Source organism: Toxotes jaculatrix, chromosome 2, assembly GCF_017976425.1.
Source record: "Toxotes jaculatrix isolate fToxJac2 chromosome 2, fToxJac2.pri, whole genome shotgun sequence".
NCBI lineage: Eukaryota > Metazoa > Chordata > Actinopteri > Toxotidae > Toxotes > Toxotes jaculatrix.
This window is the reverse complement of record NC_054395.1, coordinates 12,436,215-12,456,687: the sequence shown is the minus strand read 5'-3', so window position 1 is coordinate 12,456,687 and position 20,473 is coordinate 12,436,215. Positions and strand designations below refer to the sequence as shown.

Here is a 20,473-nt window from a genome sequence, read left to right as displayed (position 1 = left end):
ACTCCTCTCCTTCCCCGCTTTCTGCCTCTCAGCCAATATGGGAGCCTCTTTTCCACTACAAACAAGTGTTCCCAAAAGACTCGGGGTTGTGGTAACACTGACACCTTGAAAGGCTCTCTCTCATCCCACCGTGACCCCCATGTTCACTTAGGCTTGCTTGTGAATAGATGAACACTGGAGGGGGGTGTTTAGAAGGTACCCCACAACTTAATTAAACTACTGAGCACGTCCAAGTGGCTCTGAAAGGGTTAAGGGAGGCCAAGTATGCACAGGGCTCACAGTTGACAGAAAAGTAGAGATAGTGTTGCGTGTCTTTTTTTTTTTTTTTTTTTAGTTTATGAATTTTATGCTGCTTTATTCATTAGTCATGTCTTCACTATCTTAAAAAAGTCATATGGTGGCAGGTCATTCCTCAGTGCTCTTACAGGCCTACAATTCCAATTCAAAAAATAAGCGAAATGCTGAACTTAGCATTGAGCCACACTTAGAAATCTGAAATGGTTTCTTTGTTTGAGCAAGGACCAAAAAGCTTATTTGTCATGACTTTACTTACATTCTGGATCTTTTCTGTAAAGGTTTCTCAGTTCTACATTTTTTTGTTGCTAAATGCATTTTACTTCCACGTGATTTTGAAATGGTGCAATGAATCATCTGTGAGAGCGTGCCTCCAAGTGTGCCTAGCTTTGGGAGAACTGTCTGTTGTGCGTAAAGGAGGGGCAGGTCACTCGAAGCGCGCTTTCTCTCTCTCTCTCCCTGCTGTAAAGGCGTGGTGTCTCTCTGTCTCTCTCTGCCTGCAACAGACCTCTGTTGAGCAGCTGCTGGAAGTGAAGTGGTGGAGCGGCAGCCTTTAGAGCGGAGCCAGTGAATCACCTCATCATCCCGGGCAGAGCGACAGTCGCTCCGTGGAGCGGACACCCAGCTGCTCGGTCGAACACTCTGTTACGCACCGAGGGAACTACATGAAAACGCAAATATTGGCATCGTGAGAAGAGGGATCCGTTTTATAATCTCTTGGAATATTGTGCTTGATTGTTGGCAGCACTTTTTTTTTAAAATTAACATTTAAAAGCATAAGTCTTAATTACTGAGCAGGATGAAGGAATTTCCACCTTTCTTCCACATGATCCTTGTTGCGTTACTTGTCGCCATCGTCTCAGCGACCAAGTTAAATGTACCGCGACTGAGGCTGTCATACAAAGGTAATTAAATGATCAATTCTCTATCTACCTATAACTTATTGCTGGTCTTTGGAGTATTCTCTGCTTTTCTCTCCTCCAAATATCGTTTTTTTCCCGGGAATATTTCAACATAACACCGTCCTGTTAACGAAGCTATAAAGCTTATTTCTTTTCTCTTTCTCTTTTTTTTTATTTTATTTAAATTGTGCATTTTTCTCAGACTACTTATTCTCTTCGTGGTGGTCCGGCCTGGAAGCGTTAAATCCGGGTCGATGTTCTGACTACTGTTTGGGGGGTTTAGGTGTTTTAAGAGGCACGCACACGGTAATTTGCTTGGCTTCCAGAGTGAAGCAGCGTTGCAGCTCAGGCGGGGTGTTCAGCCAGAGGAGATTTTGGCGGAGATTCATCTTTCTGCGGTGGGATACACCGGAGTGCCATCATCTCATTATAAAAGTTTATTAGGAGCGGCGACCGCAAGGAAATATCTTGGGAGGATGTTACATAATTAGGTCTGTTTGTAGTCCTTTGGATGTGTTCTGTTAAAACAAGGTTCATACTGGCCAAACCTTGATCATGACCTTTCATCCTTTAAATACTCAAAAAGTAGTTTCTGCTGTTCCACTCTGAATGGAAGTGAGATTAACCTGATTCAGTGGCTGTTCAGCGGCTTGATTACAGGTATTTTATTGTTCATAGGGTAAGGGTAAAACTGAAACATTGCCATGTTTTTGACCAGTTCACATACCATGCCCTCTGTTCTCCAATCTAAGCTCCGCTGTTGGCCGTGACTCACTCAGGTTTAGTGATAATAAGGCAGTAAAAGACTCAGTGGGTGTGTGTGTCTCTAAGTGCTGTTGACGGTGTTGTTGCCAAACCGTGCTCATTGTTTCGTTTCACTCAGGCCGGAGCAGGTCTGCAATCATCATCAGCGATAGATATCACACAGGATTTCCTCCTCCTATTGAACTTCATGTTTTCAGGAGAAAAATCACTGGCCGAGTTAACTGGTCTTCCTGTTGGCTGTACTGGAAATACTGTTTGGGGGGGGGGTCGAGACAGAGAGACTGATAAAGAAATCAGAGTGAACAAATAGAAGGGGATTTTTGAATACATATTGAGGCTACAGGCCAACAGATAAGCACAGCAGAAGAATAGGTTGGAAATGTGAATTTGCTCATTTGTTTTTTTGTAATTGTTCTTAAACCTCTACCAAACACTGCTTTTGTACTAGAGAATTTATATTTTGAAAACTTTTCAGATCATAGAACTTTGTTTCAGATATTCATGTTCCACAGAGGATTATACTTGATGTTTTTGGTGATCTTTTGACCTTTTTTTTCTAGTCTTAACATTTGGCCAACATTTCATCTTGTGCAAAAGAAATATCAAAATCTAGTGGAAACCTTGCGACGAGATTTACTGAGCATGTGTGTGCTCCCCAGAGGATAAACCATTTCGCTTTATAACACACTATTTTCTCTTGTGCCACCTGCAGGCCAACATACGGTATCATAATGAATAGATTGCCATGAAAATTTGCTGAACATCTTTATGCTCCCATGGGAATCTACCCTGTTTACTGACTTTATGGCCTTTCCTCTTGTGCCACTCACACAGCAAATGTCAGGGACTGAATAGCAGAATTGTTAATATGTTGTTGGAATGCTTTTGCATTGTGGAATACAATGAACACTGCAGCCTGAGGTGTCATATATCAGTTACACGATTGCCCAACAAAATGATTTTGGTTTGACAAAATGTGACAAACTTTATATTTTATCCTCTGTTCAGTCAGATTTTATGTCATAATATCTTGAGCGTCCATGATATTGCTCTGTATTAGTTCATAAAGTTCACTGGATCTGGACAGTGGAACTGGATTTTAATAAGTTTGGTGTGAAATGTTTTAGATGCAGAAACCTTGCTGAGTTTACTGTATATTACTGTTTATTATTTATTGTATACTGGATATTTCTGGTGTCCAGCGGGTAATATAATTACAATTGAGGAGTAGAGGCTTAAGTGGGTAGAACTTCTGTTAAACATAAGAAGCGGAAAAAGCAGTGCTCATATAAATCCTCATTTTCAAAATACCACATTGTCACTTTGGTACAGCAATAAAAAAAGCCACTTTTTCTTTATTACTTGTCATTAAAAAAAAAAAACAACAAAAAACCTCAGCTCTGATTTTGCAAGCAAGATGATGAGTGTGGGAAGAAACACTGACTAAAAGATTCTCACTATAGTGACCAACTGGTTCCCCACTTCCTGTCTAGATGACCCCAAATTTGATCCCAGTTTGTGCTCTTTAACATAATTTACTCCTTCATTCAACTCTCTCTCTCCTTGTCTCATGTTCCGTGGTACATCTCTCTTTACGTCTCCATGTGTCTCATCTTCTCACAGTTCACTCTAATTTCTCACTCGGCATCACATCAACATTCTCTCTTTTCCTTTGTTCGGTTCTCTCTTCACCCCCGTTCTCATTATAACCCATAGAAGCCCAGAGGGTGTTTGTATTCCCAGGAGGATGTAGAGGTAATTTAGTGACAGGAAAAGCTGTCATTATCTCATTTCAATCAATTAGTGGGTAGAAGTTCAAGCAGGAAGAAGGCCATTTTTGCCTCCGAACTATTAAAGTGCTTGCACTCCTCTCCTCTTGTCTCTTTCTGTTCTGTTCAGTCATCCCAGTCAGCACTGATTTAATGATTTAGTGATTTTCAGGAAAAAATTCATCTCAGGTCTCATGTATTTCAAGGTGAAGTATGTCCTAAATACAATAGACTCATTTAAACGCTGCTGAAACTACGGTTGCTGGATTTCTAATGGTCTAAAAACTAGCTTTTCCACCAAATTCAGCCTAGTTTTACCTTGTATGTTTACACCAAACCAGTCCTGTTTGGGTTCTTACATCTTTTATTAATTTGTTTTCTTTTCCTTCTTAAGTAGTTCCACCTTCACCCGACACTTTAATCATCTGAAATAAATATATTTACAGAAAAATCCTTGTTCATATTTTTTTTAAAAACCTAATTTGCAATGCAGACCCTTAACAACAAAAGTCAGAGTGTGTGTGTTCATGTGTGTCTTTTGAGGTGACACTGAAGCGTTGAGGTGGGCGCTGTGTGTATGGTTGGCCGGACTCCCAGCTCTCTGCCGAATGTCTACACCAACCTCCCATCATGCATCTCTCTCTGTCTTTCTCTCTTTGTCTCTGTACGTCTTTCATTTGTCTTCCAACTTCCTTCAATCTGCCTGCTTCTTTTATTCATTTGAATTCCCTGTGTGTATTTATGTGCTCACACACACACACACACACACACACACACAGTGACTTTAGACACACACACTCTCTCTAATACAATATTCACTTTGTCTCGCCAAAGGCAGGGGGGCACTTGAAAACACAAACGCTCACATCAGCGTCCTATTTTCATCAGATTGCATTAGTTCTCAGATTGAAGGGTTCTGTTTGTTTTCGCTTACAGACTGTGAATTAATGAGTTTGTTTTCTCAGTCGGCGTTGCCCAGATGCATACATGCAGACGGGTGTTAGTTGTTCTTAGGCGGAGCAGGGTAATCTGTCACCGGGAGTCTGTTGGAGACTCAGGAGCTGCTGGAATGTAGGGCGTCCCCTATCCTTTCATCTCTCAGCTCTTTTCCTTTCTTTTTCCATTCTTTTTCATCTTTCTTTCCATTTTGCATCCATCACTCCCTCGCTGCTCCACGTAATAGCTTGTTCATTGCAATCTTCCTCTCTCCTGCTTTTCAGCTTAAGTGCTCCCAGGCCTCTGGACCAATCTAAAACCCAGCATAGGAAAGAAAAAGAGGAAACAAAAGAGAGAAACATGAAGGTTTAGTAACCAAGCCAACTGGCTTGTCAGACACAAAATTTTTTACTAGAATGTATATAAGCCTCAGCTCTAAGAAATATTGGAAAGAAGAGAGAGTTTTAGAGGTTTTAGTGTTTTAGTAATGGTTGACATATGTTTAAATTTCAAATGTTTGTGTAAGTTTTTAACATTTAGCCAAGGGAGTATTTAGCCCACAGGCTCACTGGCCAGTATTTAAAGTTTACAGTACATGGACAATGGAGTTTCACAAAAGAAAGAAAAAAGTAAAACACAATCCTGGTCCAGGTCAAACCTGTAATTCTTTATTGACTTCAGCTGCAGAAGTTGAGACAGTTTGATAGATATTTCAACTTTGATGCGAAGGAGCTGTTTTCACATATGACAACGCCCGGAGAATCAGGTCTGGACATTGTTCGGAGTTGGCCTTTTCACACAACCAGCACACAACAGGAGATTGTCTGTGTGAGACGTGTTCACACCTACTGGAAATACTCGGTTTGGTTTAAGCAAGGGGTGGTGCCTGGGCAGAGCATGCAGGAGACAACGCTGCAGGAGAGAATAGAGACGTCATCAACACTCCCACTCACTCTGCGGACAATTGCACATCGTCTCAATTGGACTTTACTCAGACTTTGTTCTAGCGAGCTGAAGGGTAAAGTCCGTTTGATGTCCTTTTCAAGTTATTCAGACATTTGCATTCACATATACAGCTCCCCTGGGTAACGTCTAGAAAAGTTCAGGGTTTCAGTGCATTTGTGAAAGGAGCTTAGTGGCAGCAGGAAAAGTTCCACAAAAGTGTCTACTAATCTGCCACCATCTTGGTCCCATCATCACTGTTCTTAATCAATAGTCGGCTTCAAGGAAAGTGTCACTAGGCAACAGCTTCTCCCTCTTGTTGAAGTTTTAAAGTTCAAGTCTGAAAAAGATTAAATATAATTAAATCAAGAAACATTAGTTTATAGAACACACAGCCAGAATTTTTGAATCATTATTATCAGACAGGCCATACCCTGAATTTTTTTTTCTTACTATGTGTGTTTATTTATATATAATTCAAACTGTAATGAAAGCAGCACAATAGTGCTTTGTCCTGTCCATGAAAATCACCCATATTTAGTTTGGAGGCTACAGAGACACAGTGAGAGGTTTTCTGTGTGGTATGCAGACTTGCTGACAGAGGAAACACACTACATGTTTCTGACACATGATGTGTGTGTGTGTGTGTGTGTGTGTGTGTGTGCAAGAGAAAGGCACAGTGAGTTTATTGGATTTAGATATGAGTGTGTGCTGAGTCTTAGTGTAAAGGCGTTTTTGATCCGTAAAGCATTTATGTGTGTGTATGCGTGGGTGTGTATGAAGTGCAAAATGTGCATGAGTGTGACCTTGTGTGTGTGTGCGTGCGTGCGTGCAAGAGAAACAGAGATGTCAGGCTTCTCATGTAGACGTCTGTGTGTATGGAACCTTTTGTGTGTGTGTGTGTGTGTGTGTGTGTGTGTGTGTGTGTGTGTTTGAAGCATGTGTGATTGTGCTTGTGACTGCATCTGATGTAGACATCTGTGTGTCTGAAGGTGTCACTTGTGCGTCATGTCAACAGCATCTCTCCTGTGACAGCCCTCAGATGGCGGCCTGGCCAGATCACACACATCACACAGATGGAGGAAGTGGAGACAGGGGGAGAGAGAAATGACAGTGAATGTGTGAGAGCTGGGAAAAAAAAGACTGAGATAAACACAGGGCCAGATCAGAGAGCACAGATGGAGAGGAAGCTTGGGTGAGGAGAACAGAGAGACGGTTCCTGGGAAAGAATAATAATAATAAAAAAGGAAATAGACACCAAAGAAAGAATATGTAGCATTAGAAAAAAAGATAAGAAAAGGTCTGCGTGAGAAATCCATTATAAACACTGTGGATGAAAAAATCTGTCCTTGATTGTTTCTGTTTGCAGGGATTGAACTACAGCTGTCATGCTGATAAAGAATACCCCCTGCTTGTGACCGTTCTTGTTGTTTCTCCTGCTCGTGAATGAAATTAGATTAGTTATCAGTTCAAGAGCATGAGCAGATACATTTCTTCATTGTATCCTGGTGAGGTTGAGGCTCATTTCTTGGCACAGCAGATTTTATACGAACCTGAAACAGGTTAGAAGTTCAAGTGTTTTATCTCCAGCAACATAAAGTAAAAACAGGTGTCTTTAAACACTGTTTTTATGATTATGAGGGACATGGTGGAGACATTACACCTCACCTCCCTGAACATGAACAAAATATGTACAAACAATATTATACAGTTACCACAGAAAATACTTGTTTCTGATTGGCTAGCAGAATTACAATTGTGACACAGGACAAAACCCAAACCATGAATTGATCCTAGTAGGTGTCTTTTGTGTGACCAGTTCTGATAGCCTACTCCATTATCACATAGGCAACAGTGTAGGTCACATCAACGAACCGCATCGTCACACTGGATGACATGATCCTTCATGAGTCAGTCCCACATACAGTGTTCTGTTGCCTGTAAATACTTGGTAAAAGAGCACCAAATGTGTATTAATCCTCAGACAGTGTTCTTGTCTGGGTTACATTTTAAGAACTACAGTGTCCAGCTGTTTTATGAATAACTCAGTCTTTCAAAAAATTGAAACTATATATTCGTGAGTTGTTTTTAAAGATTTATGGCTCACGTTGGAAACAGGGAGCCTGGGGCTGAGTGCCACAGACAGGGAAGGGAAGAAAGTAGAAAGTATTGGGAGACAGACTCATGCATTTTTGTTAACAATAAGAAAAATATAAAATAGATGGTGAGATGTTCAGATGACCGTGAGTCTGTATGGTGTGATAGCTTGCTGAGTGAAATATAGATTTTGGCTTCAGATTTGGAGTTGTCAGTAAAGTCCAGTTTTTCCAGTTTTCATTAAGTGATGCTGTAGCTGACCACAGTAATAAATGGGAAAGAAACATACTTCTTAGTCACAGCTCCAGAATCTGATTTAGATGAATAAAAGTTGTGTATTTTTACACAGACCTAGTTAAACCTACAACATAGTTAAACTCTGGAAAAAATCTGTGCAAATTGCAAACTGAGGCTGGACTGCTTCTGCATAAATACCTACAAGCTACCTCAGGGTTGAGCTGGGAGATAAAAAGAAAAAAAAAACACCCCGCTATGTTCCTTAAAATCCAAGGATAGACTGATAAACCCCTGGTGGATTCAAATTGCATAGCCCTGCAGCAAAACATGTCAGATACACAGTGCATTGACGCCACGAAAGGTCAGTGCACACAGGCCTCTACAAGGCTTAACTGCCTGAACCAGTACTGCACTGTGAATTAACACATGTGCCCCTAATGCTGGCATGAATCAACAGAGGGTTGAAAGATGAATGGAAGAGGGGAAAGTCCATGAAAGAGAGGAAACATCAATGAATTTCAAAGAAAAGAGACATAAGAAGACAGAAGGGAAAGAGAGGGAAGTAATGAATGAAAGATCTGTGAATGTGAAGAGAAAATAAATGATGGATCCATGAAAGAGTAAATGTAAAAGAAAGAGCGTGAGTGAAGAGAGGAAAATGCGAGCATTAGACAGCATGCAAATACCAGAGGTCATGGTAAATGGATGAAAAAAAGACATAGAGAGGGGCTGAGAAAATGAAAAGGAAATGAAAAGACAGGAGGTTGAAAGAGTGGAGAGAAAAAAAGAGATGGATGAATGACAGATAGATGGATAAAAGGATGAGAGAGGCTAACCTGAAGGCTGAAAGACACTGGTGCCTTTGATAAGCAGAGGTTGAGGGTTCAAGTCCCAACAATGTGGCTTTGACCATGTGTCATGTAGATTACTCAGTACTCCACTCACACACAGGAGTTATGGGAGATGTGTGTGTGTGTGTGTGTGTCTTGGTCAGATAGTGGTATCGCTTTCCTTTGTGAAATCTATATGGCTAGCCATTTTGTGTGTGTCTGTGTGTGTTTGTGTGCAAAAACCAACCCCAGAGTCCACAGCGATGGTGGTTGTATCAACATGAGCGTTACAAATCACAGCAGTAGACACTCACCAAGGGTGGGGGGCAGTTCAAGTCCTGAAAAACTATTTATCTAAACTTTCTACACTCTGCCACACCCTGAAAGCTGAAGACACACGGCAGTTCCTCCCCTGCTGTCCTCATGGGGTCTGATCCAAACTTGCTCTTGTACCGACCTGAACTATTGTTTTACTCTGTGTTGGTCAGTTACGGGGAGTCGAATACAAAAAAAAAACAAAAAAAGTGTGTGCACAAACACGTGCACTAAATGGAATGAAAAATGCAGAAAAGCTTTAACATGCATTGTTACCTGCTGAATCTCATTTTCAAGTTTTAATGTGGTTAATGTTGGTCGGGTGGGTTGTTTAAGGTTAACCAACTAAAATCACTTGTTTGCATCCTGGTGTGCCTGTGATCTATAACTAAATGTAAACTTCCTGAGTTTCAAATCTTTAAGTGTCTCCACTGTCAACTCTCCAGCACAGGCAAAGTGACAGAAAAGTAATCATTAACATTAACATTAACCTGAAAACCACAAATGTGAACCTCATAGTGGCACTAGAGGAAAGGTCAGGTCATAGTGAGAGACTGAGGCCTGTTTCACAAAATTTCCAACACAAACCATCTATTTACAGTTTGTGAGTGACAATAGTTCATATGTCTTCAAACAGTGCTCGTGAATCTCTTTTGTGAAACTGGCCCCTGGATTGAAAAATAATTGGCCACATTTGTGTCACTGTCTTTGACTTGCCAACAAACAAATGAAGCACTAAAATGAAAATCAATATAATTTACATGGCTCTCTTGCTGTACATTGTCCACCCAAAACTTTTAATACTTTCAACAAATCACACTCTCGCAATAACACGTTTATGAAAACTTTGTGTCCACTTGGACTAATGTTGAACTTGGCCTCCTCCTGTATGTCTCTGTCCGCCAAAAGCATGCTGAGTTGTGGTGTTGAAATGACAGATACCGTGCCAGTCTTTTAGACAAAGTGTTACTGTTCCAACTTGAGGAAGAAACACCACTCCTCCTCTGAAATAGATAAACATCCTCAGCTCTGCTCATACATTTTTCTAACTGGAGACATTAAAGGATTACAAGGCATTACATATAGTGCAGCAGGACATTCCTGCAGAGCGCAGCAAGAACACAAAGAAAGCAGAAAGAAAAAAAGAAACTACTAAAATGATTAAACACATATACAAACCCTTGCACAGAGAAAGAGGGGGCCCTCTTGTCTTCTCATGTCATTGCAGCTTCCTAACATTTGGCACTTTGGCTCAGAACCAACACAGGGTGATAAAGAAACGGGCCAGAGGTGTCGGGTGCCCTCTGTAATGCAGGATGATGGGAGACATTACATGTCACACACACGGAGGTGCTGCGCCTCCTGTCACCATGACAAACACACCCTCTCTCGCAGCAATCAATTAGTTCCTCTGGAGCTGCTGACAAGAAAAGCTGAGTACAATGGTTCTACTGTGGACTGATGTATTTATTAAAAAGCAGCCGACAAACACACAATCATTGCAGTTAACTGATACCAGAGGAAAAGCTCTCTTCACGCCAGACATGTGAATGCATCTGTGTGTTTGTTTGTTAACTGACAGAGTGCTGCCGAATGTGCATTGCAACCAGCTGTTCTACTGGCCTCACACAATGAATTCATACTCAGGATTTCTGCTGAACAGAGCATCCACTTTATACTTTCAGCATGTTGTTTTATCTATAATTAAACTGGGAATTTTTTGTTTTCTTAAAGAAAGTAAAAAAATCTGGAAGTTTAGAAAATCATTTCACTCAGTTTCAATGTAAATCAACTTGTTTCAGGTTGATTTTTTTTTCCCTTCGGTGAAGTGATCCCTTTTATTCCAAGATACAGGAGCTTGTCTCTGGAATATCATTTCTAGTTTGCATTGAAAACAGGTTGAAAAATGTGGCTGTAAAGGCATTTTCTTTCACTTTTCTTAATTATGTAGAAGAAGAATTGTGATTTTCTTTTTGTTTTTGTTTTATACTTTATACATTATTGCAAAAGTTCAATCTGGACATTTTTCATAGAATAACCAAGCCAGTAGTTGCTTTTCTGAGAGATTTAAGAAAAACAATAGCCAATTGTATAATCATACAATCAATAGATTTGGCTAAACTCAAGAAAGAATTGAAATGTATTGCACAGGACTGCATGTGTTCCTGTACTTCCTGCTGCTGTCAGTTAACAAAGTGTGTGTGAGGCCAGCAGAGATTTAGCTGAACTGTTTGTGCTGAAACACATGACAGCCAAAAGAAAATTATGTAGAGCTTTGGAGGCCTCGGACGAGACCTCAAGGGAGCAAGGGATGAGTGTAAAAGAGAGAAGTCTATGAAGAGAGTGAGTCAGAGACAGAGAGAAAGCACTAGTCCTTCTGGAGAGAGAAATATACTGTAGTATGGGTAGGACTGATGAAAGGGAGTAAGGATGAGGAAGACGTTAAGAAGAAGAACAAATGATTTCTGAAGTGAAAGGAGGAAGAGTGATATCAAGAAAGGAAAGACTCGGGGATGAGGAAAAGGAAGGAGGAAAGCTGTTGTTACGAGAAGTGAATACTGTCATGGATCATTTTGGATGAGAGAGATAAAGTGAGAGAGGGGGTGAGTGTGGTACGTGTGAGTAATGGAGTAAGAGTGGATTAAATATGGGAGGAAAAAAGATGAAAGTGGACAAAAGAGAAAGATGGATAGAGAAAAAGCAACTGGCCGTCAGGGAAGGAGGAAGAAAAGATGAGAAAGAGGGGAGGGAGAGATGATGAAATGAGGGAGGAAGGGGAGGCAGAGGAGGGTGAGGGTTGATGAGGATCGAGGGTGATGAGGTAACACCCTACGCTCTGTTTTGATTGGCCCAGCAGGGAAGATCAAGTAACAGGAACTCTGATAGCCATCCTGAGACGGCTGAGGGAGAAGAAGCCTTGAATGTGTCAGTGTGTGTGTGTGTGTGTGTGTGTGTGTGTGAGAGAGAGAGAGAGAGAGAGAGAGAGAGAAAGAGAAAGAGAGAGAGTGAGAGTAGCAGACAGAGAGAAATGTGAGGGAGAAAGAAAAGATAAAGCAAGAAATAAAAAAGAAAATCAAAGGCCAACAAAAAAAAAAAAGAAATCCAACCAAGCTGTGTGTGTGTGTGTGTGTGTGTCTCCGTGTGTGCTCCATTTATGGCTCTAATCTCATTTCTCAAGGTTTTATCACATGATCAGATGTGATAAAACTGTTAGCTGGGTGGGTAAAATGTCAGCCTCAAGTGAGGAGCAGTAACAGGTTGGCAGGAAATCCCTGGATTTACTCTGTCATGAGTTATCTGGCCTGTGGTATCTCTGCCAGCACAAATGTGAGTGTGAGTTTAAACAATGATAAAAACTGATATCTAGAAATCTAATAGCTGTGAATTAATTCTTTCTAAATCACCAAGCTTAAAAAAGAAAGCCGAAGAACATCATACAAGTGACAGCTAAACTGTGCCCTGAAAACTTCAAATACAAATGTTGCTGTTCTCTAACAAGAAGCAGCAATAATAAAATTTTGGTTTCAACTCGTCCTCCAACCTGATTCACCATATAGGTTTTCTGTCCCTACCCCCTGATACAACCCATAGGATTTTCTCCTGAAATGGGACCCCTATGGAAGCAGGTGTACTGGACCTTCATCGTCATGGTTACGGTAATAATGCAAGGTTAACGCAATTAAGGTTGTGGAATGGTCATGGTCATAAAAGAAACAACACTGACTGGTTGTTTTCACATGAGAAGCAAGCAGTTGTCGCCTGTGTGAAAGTCCTGTGTTTTGTTGAACCGTCCATCCAAAACTGTGAAACAGTACAGTGTGTCATGTTAATACCTTACTTGTGTTAAGTATTTTGACTTTTCCATCCTTATCAACATACTCACTATTCAAATATGAATGATACGACCCAAATTCTAGCAAATCTACATCCATTGTGTAGTTAATATGAACAGCCCAAATACAAACCTCACAAAGAACCATACAAGGAGGCTCAATGTAGAGGATGCGAGGGAAATATGAGACCCGGGAGACGAAGATGAGGAGGAGGAGTGGGAGCGATGGAGAGAGGAGGAGAATCGCTGTGAAATGACTTTTTGTGCATGCGGCAGATTCCAGAAATACTTGGCGCACTGCAACAATATACAGCCGAGATCTAATGATACCCTGGGAAGTCTGTCGGCGGTGTAATGAGTTTAATGAGTCTTTATTTGTTTGCAAGTTTGTGTGTTTGTGTGTCACAGCTCATGAAAATAAAAACTCAATATGTGAGCAATATGTAGAGATAGAGACTGACAGTAAGTTTTATCAGCTGAGATGGGAGTAGGTGTGATTGAACCAGGGAGTTATTGATTCATGATGGTGTTTGTGTGTGTGTGTGTGTGTGTGTGCGTGCGTGTGTGTGTTTCTGGTATGCATTTTGTAGCACAGGGGGTCTAATAGACTTCAGATGTGTCCCCCTCTCCTACTGAGCCAACAATAACACTGACACTATTGTGTGTATATTGTGCATGTGTGCGTACATACATGCATGCGTGTGTGTGTCTGCAGCTTAACAAAGCTTACACTCTGCTTGCGCCCAATTTGTACATTCGAGATGTCAGCATGAGATTTGAACTTTTTCACTTTCTGCTGATTTTGTTGTAAATCTTTTTTTCCCTCCTCTTGAACACACGTTTCCGGACCTGTCACTGAAATTCGTATATTTCTGTTTGTCCTTTTTACTAATTGCAGTCATGAAAATGACAACTAGATTTTATATTGTGGCAATTAAGCAATGCTCCTTACAGAAGTGCCCGTTCGGGGGTACCTGGAGAGGATAAAGATGCCATAGATGATATTGTGCGTTTTCTGCCATAAAAAGTACGGCATGTGCCTAAAGTAAAATATATCTACAAGCACTGCCAAAGCTGAACACCTTTTATGTTCCTTGTTTAATCTGTACAAAAACCAAAAGGCAAAAATAACTACTTGTGCTTTAATGGGGAGTCATGTGCAGCACAACTGTTCACCTTTGCAGGGGGCTGAGGGCAGTCCCAGCATGCACTGGGCAAGAGGCACAGTACACCATGGGTAGACACATATAGACAGTCACATCTACATGTAATGTGGAGTCACCAGATGTTCTAAACTACATGTTTTTGGACTGTCAGAAGAAAAAAACAGAACACCAGGAGGAAACCCATGTAGACAAGAAACAATTCTGCAAACTTGAGATGCTGATAAAGCTTTGCTGAACCTCCTAGTTGGGGGCAAAATTTAAATGAAGGAGTTTGATTATGTTTCATTAGTCTTTGGGTGAGGAAAAGACCATGTAAGCACCCAGATCTAACAGAAATGTGCAAATAAGCACACTGTCTTTCAACAGCAGCAGCTGTCACACTCTGCTCCAGCCATGGACTCAGTATTTTTCCACTGCCCTGCTCACACTCTGCTCCAGCCATGGACTCAGTACTTTTCCACTGCCCTGCTCACACCACACCCACTAATCACACACCTGCTCTCACTCACCAATCAGCTCACCTACCAGTATATATTCTCCAGCCTCACACTCACTCGGTGCCAGATTGTTCTCTGCAATGCAAGACTTTCCAGCGATTACCTGCCTGTCTTCCCGGTACCGACCCTGCCTGAGTACGACCTGCCTGTTTTGCCTGACCCCCGGTAAATTACCTCTGCTTTCTGTTTTGACCACGAGTTTAGCCTGTCTCTCTCTGGACTGTTCGCCTGATTCTGCCTGCCTCCCTGTTACTGAACTTTTGCCTGTCTCGACCAAGCCTCCTGCCCAGCCCGTGAACTGTTTTGTGTGCCAGTTAATAAACCTATTAACTGATCATCAGTTCGTTGCCTGTTTTGTACTGCACTTGGGTTCATACTATACCCGTCACAGTACAATCTGGCCAGTCATGGACCCAGCAGAACCACCGACACCACGGGATCGGTTTGAAAGAATCGAGAGAGTGCTCATGTTTCATGAGCAACGGATGGAGGAGGCTGCTGCCCATGCCAGACAAGCTGCGGAAGCCCAAGCCAGGGCCATCACAGCCCTCACAGCTCAACTGCAACAGCTGACCTCCACCCTTTCCTCTCCAGCGGCCACAGTCTCTGCACCAGCACCTCCACCTCCTGCTCCAGCTCCAACTCTGCCAAGGATGATATCAGAACCCCGGCTGGGGGCCCCAGAGCGCTACAATGGGGATCCCAAGCTCTGTCGTCCCTTCCTGATTTCCTGTTCTCTTCTGTTCAGTCTACAGCCACACACATTTGCCACTGAGGGAGCTAAGGTGGCATACGTCATCAGCAACCTGACAGATAGAGCTCTCCTCTGGGGAACTGCAGAGTGGGAGAGGCAGACTCCTGCCTGTGCTTCATTCCAGGCCTTCTCGGAGGAGCTGTGCAAGGTCTTCGGGCTGGGAGCTACGGGTCCAGATGGCACTTCTGAGATTCTCTCCATACGGCAGGGGAATCAGTCCGTGGCAGATTACTCCATCGACTTCCGGACCAAGGCCCGTCAGAGTGACTGGAACCTGGCTGCACTCCGGGATGCCTTTCTGCATGGTCTAGCAGAATATATCAAAGATGAACTGGTTTCTTATCCTCTACCTGCCACACTGGATGAACTCATCGAGCTCAGCACTCGACTGGACCTCCGTGTCAGGGCCCGGAGAAGAGAGAGGAGACAGAACCCTGCACTTTCCACTGCAGCTCACCGCCTGTCCCCATCCGCTTCGTCCCCGCCCTCACCTGCAACACCGGTCTCTGCTGACCCAGAACCGATGCAACTGGGTCGCACTAGACTCACACCTGAGGAGCGTCAGCGTCGCCGGATGGGGAACCTCTGTATGTACTGCGGGAAAGCTGGACATTTTATCTCTCTCTGTCCGTTAAAAGGCAGAGCTCCCCAGTGAATGAGGAAGTCCTGGTGAGTCATGCGGGAGTGAAATCTTCCTCTCAGGTTAAACGCCCCCTCTTTCAAGTCCAGCTTCTTCTCTCTGAGGACTCCCACACCCTGGCCACCTTCATTGACTCTGGTTCTGATGGCAATATTATGGACGAGGGCTTGGCTATGCAACTCGGGCTAGAGGGGATCCCCCTCAACCCACCGATTCCTGCCAGGGCCCTGGATGGTCATCTTCTGGGAACGGTTACCCACCAGACTGCCCCTGTTCACATGCTGATTTCTGGTAACCATCATGAGACCATCCAGTTTCTTCTCTTGCCCTCATCCAACATTCCTCTGATCCTGGGCTTCCCATGGCTCCGCAAACACAACCCGCATGTCGACTGGACCACAGCCACTATCCTCAGCTGGAGCAGTTTCTGCCACCAGGTCTGCCTTCGGGATGCATCTAGGCCTCGCCAGACTACGCTCCCCAGCACCTGCCCGGACCTGGCCAGAGTCCCCACTGAGTACCACGACCTCAGGGAAGTGTTCAGTAAGGCCAAAGCTACCTCGCTGCCCCCCCACCGCCCTTATGACTGTTGTATTGATCTGAAGCCTGGCGCGTCACCTCCTAAGGGGCGTCTCTACTCTCTTTCCGGTCCAGAGCGGGAGGCCATGGAGAACTATATTAATGACTCTCTGGCTGCTGGAATCATACGCCCGTCCTCATCTCCTGCAGGGGCAGGATTTTTTTTTGTGGACAAGAAAGACAAGACCCTGCGCCCTTGCATCGATTACCGGGGTCTCAACGACATCACCATCAAGAACCGGTACCCCCTACCACTCATTTCCTCTGCCCATGAGCTACTTCAAGGGGCCAAGATCTTCACCAAGCTTGACCTTCGTAATGCCTACCACCTCGTACGCATCAGGGAGGGGGACGAGTGGAAGACTGCTTTCAACACCCCCACCGGACATTATGAATATTTGGTGATGCCATTCGGTCTCACCAATGCCCCTGCCGTCTTCCAAGCCTTGGTGAATGATGTCCTCCGGGACATGATCAATAAATATGTGTTTGTCTACTTAGATGACATTCTTATCTTTTCCACCTGCCTTGAGGATCACATTCACCATGTCAGGACTGTGTTGCAGCGCCTCTTGGAGAATTCGCTGTTTGTTAAGGCTGAGAAATGCGAGTTCCACACCCAGTCAGTGGCCTTTCTTGGCTACATTGTGGCCGAGGGACGCTTGGAGATGGATCCTGCTAAGGTGGAGGCGGTAAAGTCCTGGCCAGTTCCTGAGACCCGTAAGCAACTGCAGCGTTTCCTGGGTTTTGCAAACTTTTATCGACGCTTCATCCGGAACTATAGCTCCATTGCTGCTCCCCTCACCATGTTGACCTCCCCCAAGATTCCCTTCCGCTGGTCCCACGGTGCAGACTCTGCTTTCCGGACTCTGAAGAACCGTTTCAGCTCAGCACCCATCCTCCAGTTCCCGGACATTGAACGGCAGTTCGTTGTGGAGGTGGATGCTTCCGATGTTGGAGTGGGTGCAGTTCTGTCTCAGCGAGCAGCAGGTGACCAGAAACTCCATCCATGCGCCTTCTTCTCTCGGCGCCTTTCACCTGCTGAAAGAAATTATGACATTGGCAATCGGGAGCTTCTGGCTGTCAAGCTGGCCCTAGAGGAGTGGCGACACTGGCTTGAAGGGACTAAGCAGCCCTTTTTAGTTTGGACAGATCACAAGAACCTGGAGTACATCCGAACTGCTAAGAGACTCAACTCCCGACAGGCACGATGGGCCCTCTTCTTCACCAGGTTTGATTTCTCCCTCTCCTACAGACCCGGCTCCCGCAATGTCAAACCAGACGCATTGTCACGCCAGTTTCAGAGAGAAGGGGACGAATCCATCTCTACAGACACCATCCTACCATCTCCTTGTGTTGTGGCATCCCTGACGTGGGAGATCGAGGAGAGGGTGAGAGCCTCTACAGAGGGGGAGGCTGGTCCCAGTGCTTGCCCCCCAGATCGCCTGTATGTGCCTGCAGCTCTAAGGTCAGAAGTACTCCAGTGGGCTCATGCTTCTAAGTTTTCCTGTCATCCGGGGATCCAGAGAACCTGCGACGTCCTCCAGCAACGCTTCTGGTGGTCCACATTAGAGGAGGACACCCGGGAATATGTCAATGCCTGCCCTACCTGCAACCAGAACAAATCTTCCCGTCAGGCCCCGTCTGGTCTTCTACAGCCACTTCCTGTGCCGCATCGTCCCTGGTCACACATTTCTATAGACTTTGTCACTGGTCTGCCATCATCTGAGGGGAAGACGGCCATACTTACGATTGTGGACCGCTTCTCCAAGATGGCCCACTTCGTCCCCTTACCCAAGCTTCCATCAGCTAAAGAGACTGCCCAACTAATTCTTGACCATGTTTTCCGTCTCCATGGGATTCCTGTGGATGTGGTCTCAGACAGGGGACCCCAATTCTCTTCTGTGTTCTGGCAGGAGTTCTGCAGTTTGCTGGGAGCCACACCTAGTCTGTCATCAGGGTTCCATCCTCAATCCAATGGCCAGACTGAAAGAATGAACCAACAGATGGAAACAGCCCTTCGGTGTACTGTGTCCCAGAACCCATCTTCCTGGTCCCAGCAGCTGTTGTGGGTAGAATATGCTCACAACACTTTGACAAGCTCTGCCACAGGCCTGTCTCCTTTCCAGTGCGCCTATGGATATCAGCCACCCCTCTTCCCAGCCCTGGAGAAGGAGGCCTCTTGCCCTTCAGTTCAAGCCTTCCTCCATCGCTGTCATCGGACCTGGGCCAGAGCGAGAGCCTCCCTCCTGAAAGCTGCAGGCCGGTACTCCTCTGCTGCCAACCGTCGTCGCTCCCAAGCTCCAGAATATCAGGTGGGCCAGAAGGTCTGGCTCTCCACCCGTGACCTTCCACTGCGGGTGGAGTCCAACAAGCTGGCTCCCAAGTTCATCGGACCGTTCCCCATCGAAAGAGTCATCAATCCTGTGGCAGTCAGGCTCAAGCTTCCCCGGTCCATGAGGGTTCACCCAACCTTCCATGTGTCCAAGGTCAAGCCAGTCCGGGAAAGCCCTCTGGTGCCTGCTGCTCCTCCACCGCCTCCTCCTCGCTTCATTGATGGGGGACTCACCTATGCTGTGCGCCGCATCATCCGCTCCCGTGTACGTGGCAGAGGCCTTCAGTATGTCGTGGACTGGGAGGGTTATGGCCCAGAGGAAAGATCTTGGGTTCCTGCTCGTCACATTTTGGACCGACAGCTCCTCCGTGACTTTCATCGGCAGCATCCTGACCAGCCCTCTCACAGCATGGTCGGGGGTTTCCCTCGTCGAGGGGTGCGTGCTGTCGGCCCTATTGCTGCTCTAGCTCCTGAGCCAGAGGAGGATTCCCTGTCGCAAACGGGAGATCTGCAGGTGACCTTGTCCTCCTCTCAGGAACTCTAACCCACCTTCCAGTTTTCCCCCTCCTCCCGCCCTGGCTCATGGGACCTTTTGGGGACGTCGGGAGCCGTCCCTTGAGGGGGGGGTTCTGTCACACTCTGCTCCAGCCATGGACTCAGTATTTTTCCACTGCCCTGCTCACACTCTGCTCCAGCCATGGACTCAGTACTTTTCCACTGCCCTGCTCACACCACACCCACTAATCACACACCTGCTCTCACTCACCAATCAGCTCACCTACCAGTATATATTCTCCAGCCTCACACTCACTCGGTGCCAGATTGTTCTCTGCAATGCAAGACTTTCCAGCGATTACCTGCCTGTCTTCCCGGTACCGACCCTGCCTGAGTACGACCTGCCTGTTTTGCCTGACCCCCGGTAAATTACCTCTGCTTTCTGTTTTGACCACGAGTTTAGCCTGTCTCTCTCTGGACTGTTCGCCTGATTCTGCCTGCCTCCCTGTTAATGAACTTTTGCCTGTCTCGACCAAGCCTCCTGCCCAGCCCGTGAACTGTTTTGTGTGCCAGTTAATAAACCTATTAACTGATCATCAGTTCGTTGCCTGTTTTGTACTGCACTTGGGTTCATACTATACCCGTCACAGCAGCAGTAAATCAAAGTTCCACATGTCTGAGTCTTAGATTTGACAGACACCAGGGCATGAATCAGCCTGACGAAGGGGAACACTGACAATGTAAACAAATCTTAAAATAAATTATTACATACATATCTTTGTAGTGGCTGAGACTACGTGCTGCAATAGCTGACGTTTGACACGTACAGTGAAACCAGATGCTCTTTCGCGTGTCCCTTTGGTTTGGCACGGCTGCTGTTTGTCAATGCGAAGTCGGCTGGCTGCCTTCGGGGGAATAAGACACATTGGAGACAGATGTAGAAGTTTCCCTTGTGGATGCTGTCAGGGATTTTGTAGATCTATAGGGTCGTAAGACACAAGACGGATAAAAAGACAGACAAGGGACAAAGCTCTAGAAGCAGAGGGGAGAGAGGCAGGAAGACAGATGGACAGACGTGAGATATGAAA

General features: G+C 44.8%; 1 protein-coding gene across 2 annotated transcripts in view; it reads left to right on the top strand.

The window, feature by feature from the left end:
- Positions 1 to 816: 816 nt before the first annotated feature.
- sema3bl (sema domain, immunoglobulin domain (Ig), short basic domain, secreted, (semaphorin) 3bl) overlaps positions 817 to 20,473 on the top strand; it is a 67,894-nt gene continuing 48,237 nt past the window's right edge. For both annotated transcript variants that reach the window (XM_041048676.1, XM_041048668.1), the window contains exon 1: positions 817 to 1,199. In XM_041048676.1, coding sequence (XP_040904610.1) covers positions 1,094 to 1,199 — 106 coding nt within the window. In that variant the 5' untranslated portion in view covers positions 817 to 1,093. The remainder of the gene's footprint in view (positions 1,200 to 20,473) is intronic.